Source organism: Prionailurus viverrinus, chromosome C1, assembly GCF_022837055.1.
Source record: "Prionailurus viverrinus isolate Anna chromosome C1, UM_Priviv_1.0, whole genome shotgun sequence".
In the NCBI taxonomy this organism is placed as follows: Eukaryota; Metazoa; Chordata; class Mammalia; order Carnivora; family Felidae; genus Prionailurus; species Prionailurus viverrinus.
This window is the reverse complement of record NC_062568.1, coordinates 28,031,676-28,057,576: the sequence shown is the minus strand read 5'-3', so window position 1 is coordinate 28,057,576 and position 25,901 is coordinate 28,031,676. Positions and strand designations below refer to the sequence as shown.

At 36.0% G+C, this 25,901-nt stretch overlaps 1 protein-coding gene across 1 annotated transcript in view; it reads left to right on the top strand.

The window, feature by feature from the left end:
* The window catches only part of FAM117B (family with sequence similarity 117 member B), a 92,810-nt gene that overhangs the window by 40,324 nt on the left and 26,585 nt on the right, over window positions 1–25,901 (top strand). Inside the window, exon 2 of the mRNA XM_047873571.1 lies at window positions 14,789–14,940. Within this exon, the coding sequence (XP_047729527.1) occupies window positions 14,789–14,940 (152 nt within the window). The remainder of the gene's footprint in view (window positions 1–14,788; window positions 14,941–25,901) is intronic.

Below are 25,901 nucleotides of genomic sequence, written 5' to 3'. Positions count from 1 at the left end.
TTTTTTTTTTCTTTCTTTTCTTTCTTTCTTTCTTTCTTTCTTTCTTTCTTTCTTTCTTTCTTTCATTTTTTTTTATTTTTCTAAATGTTTATTTTCAAGAGAGACAGAGCCTGAGTGGGGGAACGACAGAGATAGAGGGAGACACAGAATCCAAAGCAGGCTCCAGGCCCAGAGCCCAACGCGGGGCTCGAACCCACAAACCTTGAGTTGATCTGAGCTGAAGTCAGACGCCCAACCAAGTGAGCCACCCAGGTGCCCCTCTGCCTCTTCCTTTGTAATGGTGACATGTTACTTAACTTTTCTAATGCTCGCTCAGTTTTGTCATATGGAGGTTGGGATTAATGCTGATAAACTCCTAAGGATTATGCGTTTTGACTTTGGTACTCACCACTATATCATCAGTACCTAGAAATGTCTAGTAATATGTGTTTAATAAAGGTTTATTGGATTAATGAATTGAGTATTCTTCACCTCAAAGTGTTACTGTGTAGTTTAAATGAGGTAATGTATGGAAATCAATTAGCATAATGCCTGATACAAATTGCTTAGTCAGTGTTAGTTGTATGTAGGTATTTCATTTTCTCATTTTTATTTTCACCTTTTTCCTCATTATTTTATCTAGTTTTATGTGCATTAAAACTACCCCATGAATAAAACAATTAATTAACCAAAAGATTTGTTTATATAGTTCTGGGTGATACCTCAGGAATAACTTGAGTTTAAAGTATGATTATTTGGAGAGGAAGAGATTTCTGCTTTTGACCATGAGGAGAAGCCATTTCTGGACTTAACCTCCTTAGGTAAATAATGAGAAAATTGGATAAAAGATGTCAAACAACTATTTTTAGATACTGGACAACAGGCAGTGTGGGAATGTGATTCCTGAGAAGAGGGGAACAAGTAAGATGATTGCTATAATTGCCCTGTATTTCTGCTGGAAAACACATTTCAGAGCTTGGTGCAGGCAGGAGGAGTCTTGGTTGGTGCATGATATCTGGTTGAATTGATAAGATAGAGATTATAGTTCAGGGAAGTTGAAGTGGCTGAAAATTGCTGCACAGAGTTTCAGAGAAGAGGGAGCTATTGGAAAAAGAGTTCTAGAGATCTGCATAGGGGTTTTCTCTAGCCTTTGTTAAAGGAGTGTGTAGAATGTGTGTATGTGGAGTAAAACTTTGTGAGACTGGACAAGGATTGACTGGAGAGCTGTAAGTTGAGTAATTTCCAGAGCTGGGGAATTGCTGAAGCATTGAGCAGACAGAGGTGAGACCTTTTTCATTACCTGGAATGTTCCATAGAGACCCCAACAGGCCTATGTCTTAGTAGTAGGGCTAAACTAGCCAAGAGTAAAATCTACCCGCAGTCTGTCCTAAAACTTAAACTTCAAAGATCAAGCTGATCCACAGGTTACTTAACTGATTTTCAGAACAAAACCTAAAAATCTTTAAAGGAAGATCACAAAATCCAGACACTTAAAAGTATATCATTCTGTATAGCACCCAATAAAAAATTTCTAGAATCAGGAAAACATGAACACCAGGAGAAAACTAACAGTGAAAACAGACTAAGATAATAAAGGTGGTAGAATTAGCAGACCAAAACTTTATAAATATGCTCAGTGTGCTCAAAGATAAAGGAAAACTGTAATGAGAAGAAAAAATAAGTTTAAAAAAGACTGAATGGAGTTTGTACAGATGAGAAATACACTAAGTGAAATGAAAAAATTAACTGAGATTAACATTAGTTTTTTTTAAATCTGATGAAGAAAAGATCAGTGAAGTTGAGGACATAGCAATAGAAACTACCCAAAAATTAAACACAGAGAAAAGAACGGCATAAATAAATAAATGAACAAAACTTTTGTGACCTGAGGTATAATATGGGTGTAATTTTACTCCAGAGCAAGGGGGACAGGGAGAAAATTTTTAAAGAAAAAGTGACTGAAAATTTCTCAACTTTGTAAACACTATAAACCTACTGATCCAGAGGGTTCAGTATCCCAAGCAGGATAAGCACGAAGAAGACCATAATCAAATGGCTGAAAGGCAGTGGTAAAGAAAAAAGTTTAAAGCAGCTGGAGAAAAATGACAGAGGGACAAAAAAATGATGGCAGATTTCTTGCTAGAAATAATATGTATCAACATAATGGAATGACATCCTTTTTTTTTCACTTGAAATTTACTTGACATGCAGTGTTAGTTTCAAGGGTATAACATAGTGATTCAAGAATTCTGTACGTTACACAGTTTCATCACTGTAAGTGTATATTTACCATCTTTCACCATATAATAATATTAATGACTATATTCCCTGTGCTTTACTTTTATCCCTGTGACTTATTTTATAACTGGAAGTTTATACCTCTTAATCTGATGGAATGACATCTTTTGAGTGCTGAAAGATAAAACTGTAAACTCGAAATTTTTATATCCAGCAAAAATATCCTTCAAAATGATTTTTCATATATACAAAATCTGATAGAATTATTTACCAGCAATCTGGCACTGCAAGAAATGTTAAAGCAGTTCTTCAGGTGAAAGGAAAATGAACCAAATAGCAAATTGGGTCTATACAAAGAAATAAAGAACACTATCAATAATAAGTGTAAGTGAGAGAGAGAAAAGACTTCTTTGTCATCATTTGATTTCTTTAGAAAATAATTGCTTTAAAGCTAAATAGTAATATCATATATCAGTGTATAATGTATACATAAAGTACATGACAACAGTAGCAGAAAAGACAGTAGGCAACAATTGAAACATGCAGCCCTAAGAGTCTTCTGTTATATGTAAAGTGATATAATTTGAAGGTAGAGTGTGATAAAGTAGGATGCATGTTGTAAAACCCAACAGCAACCAAGCAAAAAGTAAAAGAGACATAGCTAATGTATCAGTGGAGTATATAAACTACTAAAAATACTCCAGCCAAAATTATTTAGGAAAAGAGGGAAAAAAACCCAAATGGAACAAATAGAAAATAAATTGGTATACACATAACAGTGTTAAATGGTCTAAGCACTTCAGTTAAAATACAGAGCTTATCAGACTGGAGCAAGATCCAATTATGTACAACCTAAAGACTTTAAAGAACCAGATAGGTTGAAAGTAAAAAGGTGGGAAAATACGCACTGCACAAAACTGAGTATAGAGTGTAAGAAAGCTAGAATATTAACTACTCTTTAAAGTAGACTTAAGAATAAGGAAAAAGAGAGATATTTCATAATGACAAGAGGATCAATTTATCAGCAACGTGTTCTTTAGGTGTGTATGTTTCCATTAGTAAAGCCTCAAAATTCATGAAGCAGAGGTCAACATTCCTTTCCTAGTAATTGATAATACAAGTAGACAGAAAATAAGTAAGCAGTTAGAAGACTTAAGCAACATTTTCAAGAAACATAACCTAATTTACATTTATAGAGCATGTAATAGTAGCACAGTACACATTCTTTTCAACTACACATGGAACATTCACCAAGATATACCATATGTTGAACCATAAAATAAGTCTCATTTACTTCAAAAGAATGAAATCATATAGAAGTGTTCTCTGAGCATAACAGTTAAAGTAGAAATCAGCAACAGCTATATGGAAAGTATTTGGAAATTGAAAAAACAATTGTAAATAATCCATGGATCAAAGAAGAAACCACAAGGGAAATTAGAAAAAAAAATTTTTTTTTAGTTTATTTTGAGAGAGAGAGCAAGGGAGCAGGGGAGAGGCAGAGAAAGAGGGAGAGAGAGAATCCCAAGAAGGCTCTGCACTGACAGTGCCCACTGATGTGGGACTTGATCTCACAAATCATGAGATCATGACCTGAGCCAAAAATCAAGAGTTGGATGTTTAACCAACAGTCACCCATGTGTCCTGGGAAATTAGAAAATATTTTGGATTGAATGGTAATGAAAGCAGCATAAACTATTTGGGATACAGCTAAGACATGCTTAAAGGGAAATGTATAGGTTTTTTGTTTTGTTTTGTTTTTTTTGCAGGGGGTGGGGATGTATAATTTTGAAAGATGCTTGTATTAGAAATGAAGAAAAATTTAAAATCAGTAATTTTCTAAGCGTTTATTTTAAGCTAGAAAAAGAAGAGCAAATTAAACAGAAAGTAGAAGGAAGGAAATAAAACCGAAATCAGTGATTTAGAAAATTGATAAAATAATTGAGAAAAATCAGTGAAATCAAAAGCTGGTTCTTTGAAAGGATATATAAAAATGATAAAACTTTAGTTAGATTGATGAAGGAAAAAAAGGTACAAATTAACAGTGCCAAGAATGAAAGGGTATTACTACAGATGATGCATAAATTAAAAGTATAATAAAGGGTCATTGTGGACTTTATGCCAGTAAATTCAACGATTTAGATGAAGTAGACAAATTCCTTAAAAGAGACAAACTACCAAAACTGACACAAGAAGAAATAGAAAACCTGAATATCCCTTTAACCATCCTTATATCTATGAAATAAATTGAATTCATAATTAAAAACTCATAAAAAAAAACTGGCCAGATAGTTCAAATGTGAATTCTATCAAAATTTTAAGAAAAAAATAATAATGATTGTCCCTAAACATTTTCAGAAAATAGGAGAGATTTTTCCCAGTTCATTTTATAAGATAGTATAACACCAATATCAAAGCCATATAAAGCCATTTTAAGAAAACTACACAATAGTATCCTTCATATACAAGCATAAAACTCCTTTACAAAATATTATCAAGTCAAATCCAGCAGTATAAATATGATGATATATCAGGATTAAGTGGAGTTTTTGCCAAGTGTGTAAGTTTAACAGTAAAAAAAAAAAAAAAAAAAAAAAAAAAATAATAATAATACAGTCCTTACTATTCAGAGATTCCACATTTGAAAATTTGCCCACTAGCTGAATTTTATTTGTAACTTAAAAGTCAGTACTTGTGACACTTGGGATCACTTGCAGACATTTAATGACAAATTTGAGTCACCCAATACACATATTCCCTACTGAGGTCAAAGCTCTCTGCTTTCTTTCAGCTCTCCTATTGTAAACAAGTATTCTTTTCACAGTCTATTTAGTGTTACATTTTTCCCATTTTTTGCTTTTTGCTTTTTTCTTTAAAATGGCCTCCAAGTGTAGTGCTGATGTGCAATCTTGTCTTCCTAATCACAAGAAGGTCGTTATGTGCCTTATGGAGAAAATATGTGTGTTAGATAAACTTTGTTTAGGCATGAATTATAGTGATGTTGGCCATGATTTCAGTGTTTATGAATCAATCCTGTGTATTAAATAAGGTGTCTTTAAACAGAAACACTTAAAGCTGTTTATTAATTAATTATTACAAATGTTGTAATCAGAGGCTCATAGGGGTCTAAACTTGGGTATCCACTAGGAACAGTGGTTCAGTGTTCACAATTTCAGTGTTCATTGGAGACTTTATAGTACATAATTACCACGAATAATGATACTTGACTATTTCACCCTGTTATCTAAGGGCAAAGAAGGAAAATCACTGTTATCTCAGTTTATGCAGAAAAACGTGTTTGACAAAATTAAACATCCTTGTTAAAAACTCTCAGGAAACTGAGAATAGAAGATAACTTCATTAACTAAAGCCTGCTTTATTGTCTTATATATAAGCGTATATGTTTATATATAATAGCCTGTAGCTATGTTAGCCTACAGCTAACATCTTTCTTTCCTCAAGATCAGGAATAAACTAAGTATTTTACCTCCTATGACTCCTATTCTGGTCTTAAAATTTACATTAAAAATACATAAAATTTGATTTTTTATTATTAAATTTTAGAATTATACAAAATTGCAAAGACCTAAAATTTATATTGAAATGCAAGTAGACAAACAGTATTGAAAAACAGCAATTTAAAGTTGAAGAACTTATACTGTACTGCTTGTGGACAGAGATATAGATCAGTGGAGCAGAGTAGAATATCCAGAAATAGCCCATATATTTCAGTAAAGATTCCTTAAGGTAGTTCTGTGGGGGCAGATATAATATTTTCAACAAATGGTTTTGGAATAAATGGGTGGGGGCTGATAATCCTTGATCAGATTATACACAAAAATGAAATCTAAATTGATCAAAGATCTAAATTTGAAAGCTAAAATTGAAAAATGTCCATGGGGCGCCTGGGTGGCGCAGTCGGTTAAGCGTCTGACTTCAGCCAGGTCACGATCTCGCGGTCCGTGAGTTCAAGCCCTGCGTCAGGCTCTGGGCTGATGGCTCGGAGCCTGTAGCCTGTTTCCGATTCTGTGTCTCCCTCTCTCTCTGCCCCTACCCCGTTCATGCTCGCTCTCTCTCTGTCCCAAAATAAATAAAAAACGTTGAAAAAATTTAGAAAAATGTCCAGAAGATGACTTAGAAGCAAATCTTGATCTTAGGGTAGGCAAAGATTTCTTAGGAAGTAAAAAACACAAACTGTTAGAAGTAGCTGATAAATTTATTATAGTGAAATTAAAAATTGCTTTTCAGAAAACATCATTAAGAAAAGGAAAAGACACACCTCAGACTAGGCAGAAATTTTCAGCTACATATATTTGACAGAGGACTTGGATCCAAAATAAAGGCATACCTTGGAGATTTTGCAGGTGTGGTTGCAAACCATCCCCATAAAGTGAATGTTGCAATAAAACAAGTCAGATTAGTTTTTTGGTTTCCCAGTGCATATAAAAATTATGTTCGTGCTGTACTGTAGCTTATTATTAAGCTGTGCAATAATATTATATATTTTTTAAAAGGTACATAATTGAAAAATATTAAATTTTTTTTCCAAGTTTTATTTATTTTTGAGAGGGAGAGCATGAGTTGGGGAGAGGCAGAGAGAGAGGGAGACACAGAATCTGAAGCAGGCTCCAGGCTCTGAGCTGTCAGCACAGAGCCCGACGCAGGGCTTGAACTCCCAGACCGTGAGATGATGACCTGAGTTGAAGTCGGACGCCCAACCGACTGAACCACCCAGGCGCCCCTTGAAAAATCCTTTATTGCTAAAAAATGGTAACCACCATCTGAACTTTCAGAGTCGTCATCTTTTTGCTTGTGGGTCCTGCCTTGATGTTAATGGCTGCTAACTGATCAGGGTGGTGGTTGCTGAAGGTTGGGATTGCTATGGAAATTTCTTAAAGTAAGTGCTTCATTGATTGACCTTTCATGAATGATTTCTCTGTAGCCTGTGATGCTTTCTGATAGCAGTTTTACCCACAGTAGAACTTTTTTCAGAATTCAAATCAAACCCTGCTGCTGCTTTATCAACTCCGTTAATGTAATGTTCAAATTATTTTGTTGTCATTTCAACAGTTTTCATAGCATCTTCACTAGAAGCAGATTCATCTCAAGAAACTACTTTCTTTACTCATCTGTTCAAGTTTTATCATAAAATTGCAGCAAATTAGTCATATCTCCAGACTCTACTTCTAATTCTGGTTTTGCTCTTTCCACCATATCTGCAGTTACTTCCTCCACTGAAGTCTTGAATCCCTCAAAGTCATCCATGAGGGTTGGAATCAATGTCTTGCAAACTCCTGTTCATATTGATATTTTGACCTCTTCTCATGAATCACAGATGTTCTTCATGGTGTCTAGAATGGTGAATCCTTACCAGAGGTTTTCAATTTTACTTTACCCACATCCAACAGAGGAATCACCATCTAGGCAGCTATAGTGTTATGAAATGTATTTCATAAATAATAACACTTGAAAAGTCAAAAAGACTCCTTGACCCATGGGCTACAGGATGGATGTTGTGTTAGCAGGCATGAAAACATTAATCTCATTGCCTATTTCCATCATAACTCTTGAGTGATCAGGTGTATTCTCAGTGAGCAGCAATATTTGGAAAGGAGTTTTGTTTTTTTTTCCTAAACAGTAGGTCTCAACAGTGGGCTCAAGATAATTAAGTAAACTATGTAAACAGATATGCTGTTATCCAGGCTTTGTTTGTCCATTTATAGAGCACAGGCAGGGTAGTTTAGCATAATTCTTAAGGGTCCTAGGATTTTCAGAATGGTCAGTGAGCATTTGCTTCACCCTAGTTACCAGCTACATTAATTCCTAACAAAGACAGTCAGCCTCTCATTTGAAGATTTGAAGCCAGGCATGGACTTCTTCTCTCTAGCTGTGAAAGACCTAGATAGCATCCGTTTCCTGTATAAAACTGTTTTATCTACGTTGAAAATCTGTTGTTTTGTATAGCCACCTTCATTAGTTATCTTAGCTGGGTCTTCTGGATAACTTGGTTGCAGCTTTTACATCAGTACTTGCTGTTTCATCTTGCACTTTATGTTATAGAGATGGCTTCTTTTTTCTTTCTTTTCTTAAACATTATTTTTATTTATTTGCTTTTTAAGTAGACTTCATGCCCAATTGGGGCTCAAACTAATGATCCTGAGATCAGGAGTTGCACACTCTACCAACTGAGCCAGCTAGGGGCCCCAATATGGCTTCTTTTCTTAAACCTCGCAAACCAATCTCTGCTAACTTCCAACTTTTCTTCTGTAGCTTCCTCACATCTTTCAGCCTCCATAGAATTGAAGAGAGTTAGGGCCTCTGGATTAGTCTTTGGCCTAGGGGAATGTTGTGACTGGTTTGATCTTATATCTAGACCACTGTAACTTTCTCCATATCAGCAGTAGGGGTGTTTGGCTTTCTTTTTATTCATATGTTCACTGAAGTAGCACTTTTAATTTTCTTTAAGAATTTTTCCTTTGCATTCACAACTTGGCTAACTGGTATAAGAGGACTATCTTAGTGTATCTAGGCTCTGGACATACCTTCCTCACTAAGCTTAAACATTTCTAGCTTTTGATTGAAAGTGAGCGATCACATGGAGGCCATTGTAGAATTGTTAATTGGTCTAAGTTCAATATTGTTGTGTCTCAAGGAAGGCTCAAGGAGAGGAATAGAAAGGGGGAACCTGCTGGTCAGTGGAGCAGTCAGAGCACAAACAACATTTATCAACTAAGTTCATTGTCTTTTATGGGTGTGGTTTGTGGTGCCCCAAGACAATTACAATGATAATATCAAGGATCACTGATCACGGATCATCATAACAAATTTAATGATGAAAAAGTTTGAAATACTGAGAGAATTACCAAAATGTGACACAGAGGCATGAAGTGAGCAAATGCTGTTTGAAAAATGGCACAGACTTTTTCAACTCAGGGTTGCTACAAACCTGCAATTTGTAAAAAAAAAAAAAAAAAAAAAAAAGATCAAATCTGTCAAATGCATTAAAGCAAAGAGCAATAAAAGCAGGTCTGAAATAAAATTTCCAGAGATATTTTGAGGGAAAGAGGGGAAGAGAGAGAGTGTGTGTGTGTGCGTGCGCGCGCGTGTGTAGGAAGAAGTTTAGACAGTGGATAAATAGGCATATACTTTTATAAGAATTTAATCATACTATGCATAGTATTTAACATAAAATTAACTGTTTTACTTAAAAATAATGAGAAAAGGAAGCTAAAATGAAACTGAAGGAACCTCCTTTAAATGTTTCTTCAACAGAAGAAAAGATCTCTATAAAATTAAAAGAGAGATCAGGAGTAATATTTAAAAATACTGGTAATGTATAAAAAATATAAATTGCCAGTAAAATCTGAGTATTTTATAACTTAGTAATCAAAATACAAATAAAAAGGTATTTTTAATCTTTTTTTAGATTGGCAGAAAATGATAAAGTACACTGCAGAATGTGGGTAAATGAGTATTCTTGTGAGGGCAAAATCGTTTCTGGTGGAAGGCCGTGTGGCAGTACTTAAAATTTTAGTATATGTGTATCCTTGGATATATAATTTGACGTCTAGAAATTTTTTCACAAAGAGATAATTAAATATAAAAAGATATTGATCTGCCTCTAGAAATGTCTATCATTATGGGATTAAGTATATCCATTCAATATGATAGTATACAGCTATTAAAAATGGTGATGTATTATAGATTTATATTTATTGCAATGGAAATAGGTCCTCAACAAGCTCATTTGACTTCTCAACAATAAGTAATAGCATGCCTAATGGAGCCTTATTTATATAAAATTGTGTGTGTGAATGGTAGACAAATCTCTGAGATAAATACTCACTAAAATGGTTATCTCTGAGTGGTGTCCTATTGGCATTTATTTGTGTTGTTATATTTCTTTACAATAAGTATTTTATCATTTTTGTATTTGAAAAAGGTGAGACTTTTTTTTTCCCTCACTGAACAAATGAATATGAATACAACCTTTAAGCAGTACCTGATTAAGTTCTACAAATACCTAAATCTGACAAAGTCTATAGAATCTGTTAATGTAATACCCAGGGGCTGTGCTTTGGGATGCTCTACTGTTGCCGTTGAAGTTACTCAGGAACCAACAGAACTGGTCACAGATAGTTGGGGAGTTCTGAACTTTAGAGCCCAAGGCATTGACTGCTATTTTTAGTGCCACACCCTGCAGTAGTTAACTTCTTTAAAGATTGTTAAAAAACAAAGTCAAGTTTGAACCTTTGTTTTGTTGTTTTGATTTAGTTTTATTTTTAGCTTCATTTACATATAATTGACAAAGTTTTAACATATTTAAAGTGACTTGGTGTATGTAAACATTGTGAAAGGATTCCTCTAATCTGTTTAAATAACATTCATCATCTCACATATGTATCTTTTCATTTATTTATTTATTAATGTTTTATGTATTTTTGAGAGAGAGAGAGAGAGAGAGAGAAAGAGTATGAGTGGGGGAGGGGCAGAGAGCGAGAGGAAGACAGATTCCAAAGCAGGCTCCAGGCTCTGAGCTGTTAGCACAGAGCCCAATGCAGGGCTCAAACCCCCGAAATGTGAGATCATGACCTGAGTTGAAGTCGGGCACTTAAGAGACTCAGCCACCCAGGAGCTCCTTTAAAGTTCTACATGCAGTAAATTTTAATTGTACAATACAATGATAATTAAGTGTAGTCACCATGTTATACGTTAGATCTTCAGACTTTATTTATTTATTGTGCAGTTGAAAGTTTGTACCCTTTCATCAACTTCTCCCTATTTCCCATGCCTTGGCCATCACTTTTCTTTTTCCTTTTTTTTTTTTAATTTTTTTTTTTTTTTTGAGAAAGAGAGAGAGAGCAGGGGAGGGGGAGAGAGAGAGAGAGAGAGAGAGAGAGAGAGAGAGAGAGAGAGAATCCCAAGCAGGCTCCACTCTGTCAGCACAGAGCCTGATGCCTGGCCCGAACTCACAAACCATGAGATCATGACATGAGCCAAAACCAACAGTTGGATGCTCAACCACTGAACCACCCAGGTGCCCCCTGGCAATAATTTTTCTATGAGTTTGACTTTTTTTTTTTTTTTAAGATTCCACATGAAAGTAATACCAGGAAGTATTTGTCTTTGTTGTTTTACTTTGGATTAACAAGAGTGTGGTGCACGCTTGCCCTTGTTTATGAAGAATAGTAACATTAGAAGGCATTGTCTTCTCTGCATATATATCAGGTACCATCTTAATCATTGGGTTGGAGGGGAAGTAAAATTCCTGCCCTCCAAAATTTCATTCTTTAGTAGAGCACTGAACAGTCAAGGGACTATTTCTGTGAACCGCGCTATGGCAGCACAACAGTAGGACTTTTGACTTAGATGTTGGTGTGGTTCTTGGACTTGGGTGGCTGTTCAAGGAAGATCTTCCAGGGGAGGGGTGCCTGGGTGGCTCAGTCTTAAGCGTCTTACTCTTGATCTCCACTCAGGTCATGATCTCACGGTTCAAGCCCCACATTGGTCTCTGCGCTGACAATGTAGAACCTGCTTGGGATTCTCTCTTTCTCTCCCTCTCTCTCTCTCTCTGCTCCCTCACTCATGCCTATGCAGGCTTTCATGTGCGTGCATGCTCTCTCCCAAAATAAATAAATAAACTTAAAAAAAAAAAAAGGATTTTCCAGGGGAAATATCTGAACTGAATTTTGAATTTCAGTTTAGACATCTGAACTGAAGTTTGAAAGGTTAAACATGAATTAGCCAAACCAAAGAAAGAGCTATCTAGGGAAATCTAGGTAGAGACAAAGGCATGGAGGCATGCAAAGCACAGTACTTGTTGGGAACTGTAGGTCATTCAGCCTGGTGTAGAGATTGAGGTAGTACAGGCAACAGAATGAAGCTAAAGAGGTCTGATCATGAAGGGTCTTGTCAGCTGCCAGAGTTTTTTCCTCTGGACTTCTTTTTTTTAAAATTTTTTTTTTCAACGTTTATTTATTTTTGGGACAGAGAGAGACAGAGCATGAACAGGGGAGGGGCAGAGAGAGAGGGAGACACGGAATCGGAAACAGGCTCCAGGCTCTGAGCCATCAGCCCAGAGCCTGACGCGGGGCTCGAACTCCCGGACCGCGAGATCGTGACCTGGCTGAAGTCGGACGCTTAACCGACTGCGCCACCCAGGAGCCCCTGGACTTCTTATAAATACAGCCTTTGTTTAGGTAGGATGGGAATCTTTGAGTCATCTTTGACTATTGAGACTCCCTCCCATCCTTAAACTCCCTTATAATTAGGCACCAAATCCTGTCAATTTTGGGAACTTGGATTGAAATGGAATCATGACAAGCTAGATGTAGACTGTGTTCCTTACTGTAACTTAAGTCTTTTTAATTTCTAGGTCTTTGCCTTGGCTCACAGACCCTTAGTAAATGTTCAAATGAGTGGGTTATAGGAAGGGAGTTCTAAAAAGAAAATGTTTAGTATTTTTACACATGATGATGTATAATTTTTCTATTCTTCATTTCATTATAGAATATTTAAAAGTGTTTTGTTTTTGTTTTGTTTTTTAAATTTATTTTTGAGAAAGAGAGCATGAGCAGGGGACGGCAGAGAGAGGGACACAGGATCCAAAGCAGGCTTCAGGCTCTGAGCTATCAGCACAGAGCCCAATGCATGGCTCAAACTCCCAAACCATGAGATCATGACCTGAGCCAAAGTCGGACACTCAACCAACTGAGCTACCCGGGCGCCCCTATTATAGAAAATTTAATAGTCTTAAGAGGCCTCGTTGAAAAGTCAACTCTTCAATAATTAAAAATCTCCAAAATGGAATCAGTCCGATTAGTAAGATCTGCTTGGTCAGTGCACTGGTGGGTGACTGAAGCAGCATCATAGTAGGAAAGAGGTACCAGAAAGCTTCTGACGATTTGATTTTGATGAATATACTCCAGATCACATAGTGTATGTCTTTTTTTTTTCCTAGCTGAGAACAGTCATGTGACTGTCCAGTAGAGATTAATTTTTTAGTTAGAGGAAATTTGTGAACATGTACATTTATTGCTTTTTACTTGTCATAATAATGTGAGAATGTGCTTTCTTGAACTTACGGACACATACAGCGTTTATTTTGTGTTTACTATAAAAGGAAGACTATGCAGAGATGGTTAGCATTTGCAACAATTAGGCATTGTTTCAGTGAAATAATTGTGCCATTTTGAAAGCAAATTATGTATCGGAGGCATATCTTTGAAGCAGCTTTATGATTATCAGCAACACAGGTGCTGTTAACTATTATTTTAGTGGAATTGAATCTTTTGTTATATGGGTCACATAACCAGGAACTGAACTTTTACACTTGTTAACTGTGCAAGACTCTTATTAAGACATAATGTAATACAAACAGAAGATAGGTGTCTCAAAGTGTTTTTGTATATGGGCTTAAGAGCACAGGTATTTATCACATAGAACTAGAATGATAGCATTATAATACAGTCCAATTTATGCATATGTTTAGTATTTTAAAGCCTTTCCTTTGTTTCCTTCCTTCTTAAAGTATAAATTAGCTAAGCCTATTTCCTTCTCCCATCAAAGAAAAAAAGGAGATACAAAGGTGTTTCTTCTGTCACCTCTCACTTCCCATTACCTAATTTTTAAAGTTTTTTTTTTCCTTTTTTTAACTCACATTTAAATCTATATGCTGTAGCTTGAAATGAAAAAGATTTTTGCATATGTGCCTTCAATGAATGTTCCTATAGCCTGGTTAATATGGTTTTATTGTGACAAAATCTCCCTAAGATGTGTGTTATATAGAGCTGATTAAAATGGAATTTTCCCTGTAACTTTATCTTAGCTGTCTTATATCCTCTTGAGTATAGGTGGTATAATGATAAATAAGTATTTTGTTTCTTATACTTATTTAATCTTAAAACCAAGATGAACATTTTTAAAATGGGTAGATATACATTTGTCTTATTTTCTTTTTTCCTGTAGAGATCATTACAGTTGTAACAAATAATACAGGTTTTGTACACTTTGCCCAGTCTCCCTCAGTAATAACATTTTGTAGAACCATAGTACAATATTACAACCAGGATATTGACATTGTATAATCTATTCTTATTACTTCAGATTTTTCCAGTTTTACTTGAACTCATTTGTATATGTGTATAATTCTATACTGTTTAATCTCTGTATGTTTTTGTATCTATCACTACAGTAAAGCTGAATAGCTCCTTATCACAAGGGTCCCTCTTGTTGCCCTTTTATAACACCTGCTTTTCTTCTGCCAGTTCATTGTTCCTCCCCATCTCTGACTCCTGGCAGCCAGTAATCTCTCCTCCATTTCTAAATGTTTTTTCGTTTCAAAAGTGTTATATAAATGAAATCATATAGTATGTAACCATGTGAGATTGACTGTTTTCACTCAGTATAATTCCCTGGAGATTTGTCCAAGTTTGTATGAATTAGTCGCTTACTCCTTTTTATTACTTGTTTTTTTTTAAGTTAGAGAATTTCCACATAGTTTAGTACTTAGTTTCTACTTTGTTTCCTTCCTAATCTATTTTAAAAATACATATATTTGTCTTAAATCTAGGTGACAAAACACGACCACCATCCTCAAGCCCCTCTAGTATTATCCGGCGCACTTCCTCTCTGGATACACTTGCTGCTCCATACCTTGCAGGGCACTGGCCTCGTGATAGTCATGGGCAGGCTGCTCCTTGCATGAGGGACAAGGCTACACAGGTAGGTTTATTAAAATTCTTTTTTTTTGGGAGGTGGGGAAGGGCGCCTGGGTGGCTCAGTCGGTTAAGTGTCTGACTTCAGCTCGGTCTGTGAGTTCGAGCCCCACATCAGGCTCTGTGCTGACAGCTCAGAGCCTGGAGCCTGCTTCAGGTTTTGTGTCTCCCTCTCTCTCTGCCCTTCCCCCACTCGCACTCTGTGTCTCTCTCTCTCTTTCTCTCTCAAAAATAAATAAACATTAAAAAAAAATTTGTTATGGGGCACCAGGGTGGCTCAGTCGGTTGGGTAACCAACTTCGGCTCAGGTTATGATTTCACGGTTTGTGAGTTGGAGCCCTACGTCAGGCTTTGTGCTGACAGCTCAGAGCCTGGAGTGTCGGATTCTGTGTCTCCCTTTCTCTCTGACCCTCCCCTGCTCATACTCTGTCTCTCTGTCTCTGTCTCTCTCTCTCTTTCAAAAATAAACATTAAAAAAAGGGTTTTTTTTAATGTAAAAAAAATTTTTTTTTTTTTTTTGAGAGAGTACACATGAGCTAGTGCAAGCAGGGGAGGGGGCAAAGGGAGAGGGGAGAGAGAGAATCATAAGCAGACAGGCTCCACACTCAGAGTCTGATGCTTAACTGACAGAGCCCCCCCGTGCCCCCATTTTGACCATTTTTAAGTATATAACTTAGTAGCATCAATTACATTCACACTCTTGTGCAACTATTGCCATTATCTGTTTCAAAACTTTTCATCACCCAAACAAAAACTCAGTAAGTCCTCATTCTTTTTCCAGCCCCTGTAACCACTATTCAACTTTCTGTTTCTGTGAATTTGCCTGTTCTAGGTATTTCATATAACTGGAAGCATATGATATTTGTACTTCTTTATCTGACTCGTTTTGCTTAACATAATGTTTTCAAAGTTTATCCATGTTGTACCATTTGTTTTCATGGCTGAATAATATTCTATTGGATGGATAAACATGTTTATCCATTTCTGGTTTTGGACATCGGGGTTGTTTACAAATTTTGGCAATTGTGAACAGTGCTGAAACAAACATTGGTGTGTAGACATCTGTTTGAATCTCTGCTCTCAATTCCTTTTGGCACATATGTAGGAGTGAAATTGCTGGGTCATATATTTAGCTTTTAGAGGAACAGTCTGGCAGTTCCTCTAAAATATATGGCTCAGCAGCTGCACCAGTTTACATTCCCTCCAGCAGTGTATAAGGACTCCAGTTTCTCCATATCCTCACCAAAACTTAACTATTTTTCTGTTTTCTCTTCAGGATAGCTATCCTGGTAGATATGAAATTATATCTTGTGAGTTTTATTTATATTTTCCTAATGACTGATGATGTTGAGCATCTTTTCATATGCTTATTGTATATCTTCTTTGGAGTTCAGGCAATTTTTAACATCTCTGTGCTTTTGTTTCCTCTTTGTAAAATGGGGGCAGGACACCTGGGTGGTTCAGTCAGTTAAGTACCCCACTCTTGGTTTTGGCTCAAGTCGTGATCTCATGGTCATGGGATCAAGCTCTGCATTGGGCTGAGCGTGGAGCCTGCTTGGGATTCTGTTTCCCTCTCTCTCTCTGCCCCTCCCCTGCTTGCACACGCACACACACTGTCTCTCTCAAAATAATTAAATAAACATTAAAAAAAAAATAAAATGGGGAAAAGAATAGTACCTGTCTTTTAAGGTTATTATGAGGATTAAACAAGGATTAAACAAGGAAATATATATAAAACACTTAGAAGAGTGGCTGGCACATAGTAAGCATTTAATAAATGCTTGCCATTGAAATTACTACCTTTGGTTATTGTCACAACAAGAATGGCATGTAGATTTCATATCCTGTGTAGTTGGTTAACTGCTATTAGCTTCCCTGGAGGATTATGTTGAAAAAGATTCAGGCTAAAGATTATTGGGACTGATTAGCAGTTTTTGCCCATGTTGAGAGACTTGGGGCTCTTTTATCACCCCTGATCCAGACAGTGCTAGAGCAGACAATATGATGGAAGTAATTTATCTTATAGTGTAGATGGGTGCTTGCAGGAAATTCCTGTTAGACTTTTGACAAAACTTTTCATGTTATGACTCTGAGCCCTGGTTCTTCATTTAAAAAAATATGTATGACTCCAAGGTCTATCTCAGTATTTCAGGGATGAGTGGGAATGAGAAGCAGAGGTTCTGAAAAATACAGAGAAAGGCAGCATCAAAAAAGTTTAGGAAGGGATGCCCGGGTGGCTCAGTCAGTTAAGCATCCGACTTCAGCTCAGGTCATGATCTCACAGTTTGTGGGTTTGAGCCCTGTGTCATACTCTGTGCTGACAGCTCGAAGCCTGCTTTGGATTCTGTGTCTCCCTCTCTCTCTCTGACCCTTGCCCACTCATGCTCTTTCTCTTTCTCAAATATAAATAATAAACATTAAAAACAAAAAGTTTAGTAGGAGTGTGGCAGCAAGTTTTTAAAGATGTTAATCTCCTCTCCTGCCGTACCTCCACCCCATCATTGCTTTGGTCATGAGAATGAGTGCCTGATTAAGATTTTATTGTACATGATTATTTGTTATCCTAATTACTTGACACAAAGATAGCAAAAATGTGGCATCATTTCTTTTTTTCTGTGTCTCTGGCAAGACATTGCTTATTCCCTGTGAACTCAAATTGCCCGAGAGTCTCTCTAGTGCAGTGCCTTAGCTTGCCATTGCCAGTGGAGCAGGGCTGGTCGATGAGACCATCTGCCAGACTCATCTACTATTTCTGCTTCAGAGTTTGGTACACTACTAAATACTACATTGCCACCAACCTCTACCTCCTGGCCCCCCTCCTCCCATGTTCTTTTAATGATTCTTTTAAAAACACCATTTACCAGCTTGCCCTCCAAACTTAGACCAATTTGTATTTCTAGCATTATCTATGTTGTAATTCCATTAATTTAATTTAATTCACCTAATTGGCAAGGGGTGCCTTTTGAATTTTCTGACTATACCAGTTTGTGGGAATGAAATGAAGCATGTATGTATGGCTGGATTCTTTGACATTCCTTTGACTCAAAAGGTAATCTCTTCCCAACTTTCCTAACCACCTACGCTTCTTCACAGGGGACATGTGAATATGTGAATTTGTGACTCATGTGATTGGTGTCTGGTTTACTTTATTACATAAACCAGTCATCTTTTCCTTTTAAAAATCTTGTTATTTTCTCTCAGAACTCCTACATTTCAGAGGCTATTTTTCCCTCTTCAGGGGTTTATTTTGATTAAGAGCTTGTTTTCTTTTTCAGTTTTTGCACTGGCATGAAATTGTAGTCCAAGTTCAGAAACTATAAGATGGCCTGTTATTAAAACCTAATAAAATTATATACTTTGTAAATTAGAGACTACAATAATGTAGAATTACTGAAGGTAGCTATTTATAAGTCTAGTGTTAGAAATGAAAGTACTAAAGAGGTAGATTAGCTTTTAAAAAAAATACTTTTTGAGTAACTTGCTCTTTTGTATAAAACCTTGGTCCATTGGTTAAAATTGGATTGTAATATTAAGAGAGAAGAAAAGTGTTAAAAATCTTTTTTTTTTTTTAAGACCTAATATAATAACCTCTGTATAAGCTCTGTAGTTGCTTCCTAGTAGCTTTGACTTTCTTGGTTAAGCCTAGGATTCTGAAGTAATCTAAATTTCCATGGGGTGCCTGGGTGGCATTGGTTAAGTGTCTGACTTCGGCTCAGGTCATAATCTCACAGTTGTGAGTTTGAGCTCTGTGACAGGATCTGTGCTGACAGCTCAGAGCCTGGAGCCTGCTTCAGATTCTGTGTCTCCCTCTCTCTCTGCCCCTTCCCTGCTCGTGCTCTGTCTCTTTCTGTCTCTCTCTCTCTCTCTCAAAAAATAAATAAACATTAATTTTTTTTTTTTTTTTTAATTTCCAGATGCTTCACCACTTGACTGGTGTTCCTGTTTTTTGGGTTTCTTTTCCCACGTTAGATTAGATTTCTCTAGGCCAGTGACTCTATACATTGTTTTTTAAATAGGCTGGGCTGTAACAAAGTAGGATTACATCATGGAATCCTTTAAAACAAATACAGTTTCTTGACTGTGTAATTGATATTTTTTTTACCTGTTAAAAATAATTTAGAAAATACACTCCAGCTCTCAATAATGGACTTGCAGTGCCCTGTGTACTCTGTTCACTGATGCTTCCCAGGATTTCTATTTTGTATGGAATGCTTTCCCACCATTTGCTTAGATAACTTATACTCTGAAGCCTCCCCCAATTTCATAAAATCTTGCCTACCTGCTTCCCTGTCCTTCTAGTTCTGGTTTAGATGCCTTTCTTAGAGGGAACTTCTATCATCACATGTGGCTATTTATTGTAACATAATTGGATATTTATCCTTTCTCTCCTAGAAAAAACTTCTTGAAAATAAGAACTGTGTTTCCTCTCTAACCTCAGTACCTAGTCCAGTGTCTGACATGTTAGTAGTAGATGCTTAATAGTTTTGTGGTATACAGTGCAAGGCTGAACAAAAATTGAAATGTACTTAATTAAAACTCAGTTTTACTTTTTATTAATATCTAGAGTGTCTTAAAGGCACAGCTTCTTAGTGGAACAAAGAGAACAATTATCTTTTGAGTTAGGAGTTTAAGTAAAATCAGTGATTTTTGCTAAGTAATTTTTCTTGTTTGACCATCTTACAACTGAAATTAGCAAAGCTGTTGCTCTTCATGTTTACTTTTATTTGTCTTAATACTCTTGTTCTCATTTTAATTTGTTCTTAACAAGTCTATAGGAAGCTTTTACATTCTTTTGCTTTTCCTCGAGTTAAATCTTACACTTATTATATTTAGACTTCCCTAATTAAAAAAAAAAGTTGTATTTTGAAAGTCTCATTTATAGAAAAGTTGCAAGAATAGTAGATTGAACACCAGTAGACTCCTCACTTATATTCACCAAATATAAACATTTATATATGAACATTTTAATATGTATTTTTATTTTTTGTGTGTATATAATTGCTGTTATTATTGTTACTATTTGCTAATTGTTAGTAAGTTGAAGACATTCTGATTCTTCAAATAGTTCAACATGTATATATGAACAAGGACTTACAAAAATTACCAAAGTACTTACCAAATTCAGGAGATTTAACATTGATTGATACCATGCTATTATTTAATATGTTGTAAATAGTCAAATTTTTTAAGTTTTCTCATTGTTCTCTGTAGTAATTTCTCATGTAAGCCAGGATCTAGTCAAGAAACACACTTGGCATTTAGATGTTATGCTTATTTGGTATTCTTTATTCTGAAACCGTTCCTTAGCTTTTCTTGGTCTTTCATGACATAGATATATTTTTTAAGAGTGCAAGCCAGTATATTTGTTGAATATTCTCAACGTAAGTCTCTGTTTCTTCACAATTAAATTCAACTTACTACATTTTTGGCAGGAATACTGTATATATGTGATGTATATATATCCTTCAACCTTGTTTTTTATTTAAGGACATCACTCTATCCATATAGAAAGATTCCCCCTTAAGTAGGGATAGAAAGATCATACGTCAACTCATAAAGGCTTTATATGAAAGGCCCACAGCTAATAGCATCCTCATTAGGGAAAAACTGAGAGGCTTTCCCCTATGGTCAGGAATAAGATAAGAATGTCTGCTCTCACCATTACTATTTAACATAGTACTGGAGCAATCAGACATCAGAGAGAAACAAAAGGCATCTAAATAGGAAAGGGAGAAGTCAGACTTCTTCTATCTGCACATGAGACTCTATGTAGAAAACCTGAAAGGCTCCACCAAAAATTTCTAGGACTAATACATGAATTCAGCAAAGTTGCAGGATATAAAATCTATGTACAGAAATCTGTTGCATTTCTGTACACCAATAATGAAGTAGGAGAAAAAGAAATCAAGGAGTCAATCCCATTTGTAATTGCACCAAAAACAAGAAGATATCTAGGAATAAATCTAACCAAACATGTAAAAGAATTGTACTCTGAAAACTGTAGAACACTTATGAAAGAAATTAAAGAGGACACAAAGAAATGGAAGAGCACTCCATGCTCTGGATTAGGAAGAACAAACATTGTTAAAATGTCTATACTACCCAAAGCAATCTACACATTTAATGCAGTCCCTATCAACATACCACTAGAATTTTTCACAGAGGACTTTCACAAAAGTCCCCTAATGGCCAAAGCAGTCCTGAAAAAGGAAAACAAAACTGGAGGTGGCGCAATTCTAGATTTCAAGCTATATTACAGAGCTCTGGTCATTAAGACAGCATGGTACTGGCACAAAAACACACATAGATCAATGGAACAGAATAGAGAACCTAGAAATGGACCCACAACCATATGATCAACTAATCTTCAACAAAGCAGGAAAAAATACCTGGTGGAAAAAAGACCGTCTCTTCAACAAATGGTGTTGGGAAAACTAGACAGCAACATGCAGAAGAATGAAACTGGATCAATTTCTTATACATACTCCAAAATAAATTCACAATGGATGAAAGACCTAATTGTGAGACAGGAAACCATCAAAATCCTTGAGGAGAACACAGGCAGCAAACTCTTTGGCCATAGCAACTTCTTACTAGACATGTCTCCGGAGGCAAGGGAAATGAAAGCAAAAATGAACTATTGGGACCTCATAAAGATAAGCTTCTGCACAGCAAGGAAGTAATCAACAAAACTAAAATGCAGCCTACAGAATCGGAAGTGATATTTTCAAATGGCATATGTGATAAAGGGTTAATATCCAAAATCTATAAAGAACTAATAAAACTCAACACCCAAAAAACAAATAATCCAGTGAGGAAATGGGCAGAAGACATGAATAGACACTTTTCCAAAGAAGACATCCAGATGGCCAACAGACATATGAAAAGATGGTCAACATCAGTCATCGTCAGCAAAATACAAATCAAAACCACAATGAGATACCACTTCACACCAGTCAGAATGGCTAACACTAACACAAGAAACAACAGGTGTTGGCAAGGATGTGGAGCAAGGGGAACCTTTTTGTTGGTAGAAATGCAGCCACTCTGGAAAACAGTATGGAGTTTCCTCAAAAAGTTAAAAATAGAACTACTCTATGATCCAGCAATTGTACTACTAGGTATCTATCCAGAGGATACAAAAATACATATTTGAAGGGGTACATGCATCTTGATGTTTATAGCAATACTATCAACAACAGTCAAACTATGAAGAGAGCCCAAATGTCCATTGACTGATGAATGGATAAAGATGTGATGCATATTATATATATACATATATATACACATATATATGCACACATACAGTGTAATGTTACTCAGCCATCAAAAAGAATGAAATCTTGCCATTTGCAGTGACGTGGATGGAGCTAGAATGTATTATACTAGGCAAAATAAGGCAGGGAAAGACAAATACCATATGATTTCACTCATATGTGGGATTTAAGAAACAAAACGGATGTATGGAAAGGGGCAAAAAAAAAAAAAAAGAAAAAAAAAAAGAATGACGGAAACAAACCATAAAAGACTCTTAATGATAGAGAACAAACAGGCTTGTTGGAGGGAGGTGGGTAGAGGGTTGGCTAAATGGGTGATGGGTATTAAGGAGGGCACTTATTATGTATGATAAGCACTGGGTATTGTGTGTAAGTGATGAATCACGGAATTCTGTTCCTGAAATCAATATTGCACTGTATGTTAAACTAATTAGAATTTAAGTAAAAAATTTTAAACATTAAAAAATAAATAAAAATACATTTCTCAAAAAAAAAATTCCCCCTTTAAAAGTCACCCCCCACACCTTATATGGAGAGTATTGTTTTGAACAGACTGTACATTCATTCTTATAGTACAAAAATCAAGAAGTACATAAGTATAATACAGTGAAGGAAGGATCTTCTTCCCATGAGGAAGCCACTGATGTTTCTTTTGTTACAATGTATATTCTTGTAGAGATACTTTACATATATGTATGTTCTTTATACTGGTCCTCTATAAAAGTAGTTGCTATACATACTATACTGAGCCTTGAGTTTTTCACTTAATATCTCATAGAGATTATTGTGAACTTCCTTATTCATTTTTAATGGCTGAATAAGTATTTTGTTGTAAAGATATACCATAATTTATTTAACAGATCCTCTATTTACATTGTTCTAATCTTGTAAAAACAGTGCTACAGGGAATAATATGCTGTATCATTTTGTGCATAAAGATAAACATTTTGTACATCTGCATGATAAATAACCAAAAGAAGGGTGAGATAAAGGGTATGTGCATTTGTAACTTTGACAGCAATTGCTGAGTCTCCTTCCATAAAGGCTGTACTAATTTACACTTCTACCAGCAATGTAGGAGAGTATGAAATAAAATCACCCAGTTTGTGGTTTTAATTTGCTTTTCTCTTATTATGGGTGAGACTGAGCATATTTTTTTTAATTTTTTAATTTATTTTTTTAATTTACATCCAAGTTAGTTAGCATATAGTGCAACAGTGATTTCAGGAGTAGATTCCTTAATGCCCCTTACCCATTTAGCTCATTCCCCCTCCCAAAACCCCTCCGGTATCTCTCTGTTTGTTCTCCATATTTAAGAGTCTCTTATGTTATTGTCCCCCTCCCTGTTTTTATATTATTTTTGCTTCCCTTCCCTTATGTTCATCTGTTTTGTCTCTTAAGTCTTCATATGAGTGAAGTCATACGATATTTGTCTTTCTCTGACTAATTTTGCTTAGCATAATACCCTCTAGTTCCATCCACGTAGTTGAAATAGCAAGATTTCATTCTTTTTGATTGCCGAGTAATACTCCATCATATGTATGTATGTGTATATATATATGTATGTACATATATGTATATATATATATACATACATGTGTGTGTGTGTGTGTGTATTTATATCACATCTTCTTTATCCGTTCATCTACTGATGGATATTTGGGTTCTTTCCATATTTTGCCTATTGTTGATAGTGCTGCTATAAACATGGGGGTGCATGTGTCCCTTCGAAACAGCATACCTGTATCCCTTGGATAAATGCCTAGTAGTGCAGTTGCTGGGTCGTAGGGTAGTTCTATTTTTAATTTTTTAAGGAACCTCCATACTGTTTTCCAGAGTGGCTGCACCAGTTTGCATTGCCACCAGCAGTGCCAAAGAGATCCTCTTTCTCCGCATCCTCACCAACATCTGTTGTTGCCTGAGTTGTTAATGTTAGCCATTCTGACAGGTGTAAGATAGTATCTCATTGTGGTTTTGATTTGTATTTCCCTGATGAGGAGTGATGTTGAGCATGTTTTCCTGTGTCAATTGGCCATCTGGATATCTTCTTTAGAGAAGTGTCTATTCATGTCTTTTGCCTATTTCTTCAGTGGATTATTTGGTTTTTAGGTGTTGAATTTGATAAGTTCTTTATAGATTTTGGATACTCACCCTTTATCTGATATGTTGTTTGCAAATATATTCTCCCATTCTGTCCATTGCCTTTTAGTTTTGCTGATTGTTTCCTTTGCTGTGTAGATGCTTTTTATTTTGATGAGGTCCCAATAGTTCATTTTTGCTTTGGTTTCCCTCGCCTCTGGAGATGTGTTGATTAAGAAGTTGCTGTGGCCAAAATGACAGAGGTTTTTGCCTGCTTTCTCCTCGAGGATTTTGATGGCTTCCTGTCTTACATTTAGGTCTTTCATCCATTTTGAGTTTATTTTTGTGCGTGGTGTAGGAAAGTGGTCCAGGTTCATTTTTCTGCATGTCGCTGTCCAGTTTTCGCAGCACCACTTGCTGATGAGACTGTCTTTATTCCATTGGATATTCTTTCCTCCTTTGTCAAAGATTGGTTGCCCATATGTTTGTGGGTCCGTTTCTGGGTTCTCTATTCTGCTCCAGTGATCTGAGTGTCTGTTCTTGTGCCAGTACCATACTGTCTTGATGATTACAGCTTTGTAGTATAGCTTGAAGTCCGGGACTGTGATGCCTCCTGCTTTGGTTTTCTTTTTCAGGATTGCTTTGGCTATTCAGGGTCTTTTCTGGTTCCATACAAATTTTAGGATTATTTCTTCTAGCTCTGTGAAGAATGCTGGTGTTACTTTGATAGGGATTGCATTGAATATGTAGATTGCTTTGGGTAGTATCGACATTTTAACAATATTTGTTCTTCCTATCCAGGAGCATGGAATCTTTTTCCATTTTTTGTGCCTTCTTCAATTTCTTTCATAAGCTTTCTATACTTTTCAGTGTATAGATTTTTCACCTCTTTGGTTAGATTTATTCCTAGGTATTTTATGGCTTTTGGTGCAATTGTAAATGGGATCGATTCCTTGATTTCTCTTTCTATTGCTTCATTGTTGGTGTATAGGAATGCAACCGATTTCTGTGCATTGATTTTATATCCTGCCACTTTGCTGAATTCACAGATCAGTTCTAGAAGTTTTTTGGTGGAATATTTTAGGTTTTCCATATAGAGTGTCATGTCATCTGCGAAGAGTGAAAGTTTGACCTCCTCCTGGCCAATGTGGATGCCTTTTATTTCTTTGTGTTGTCTGACTGCAGAGGCTAAGACTTCCAATAGTATGTTGAATAACAGTGGCAAGAGTGGACATCCCTGTCTTGTTCCTGACCTTAGGGGGAAAGCTCTCAGTTTTTCCCCCTTGAGGATGATATTAGTGTTGGGTCTTTCGTATATTGCTTTTATGATCTCGAGGTATGCTCCTTCTATCCCTCCTTTCTTGAGAGTTTTTATCAAGAAAGGATGCTGTATTTTGTCAAATGCTTTCTCTGCATCTATTGAGAGGATCATGTGGTTCTTGTCCTTTCTTTTATTGATGTGATGAGTCACATTGATTGTTTGGCAGATATTGAAGCAGCCTTGCATCCCAGGTATAAAATCCCACTTGGTTGTGGTGAATAATTTTTTTTAATATATTGTTGGATCCGGTTGGGTAATATGTTGTTGAGGATTTTTGCATCCATGTTCATC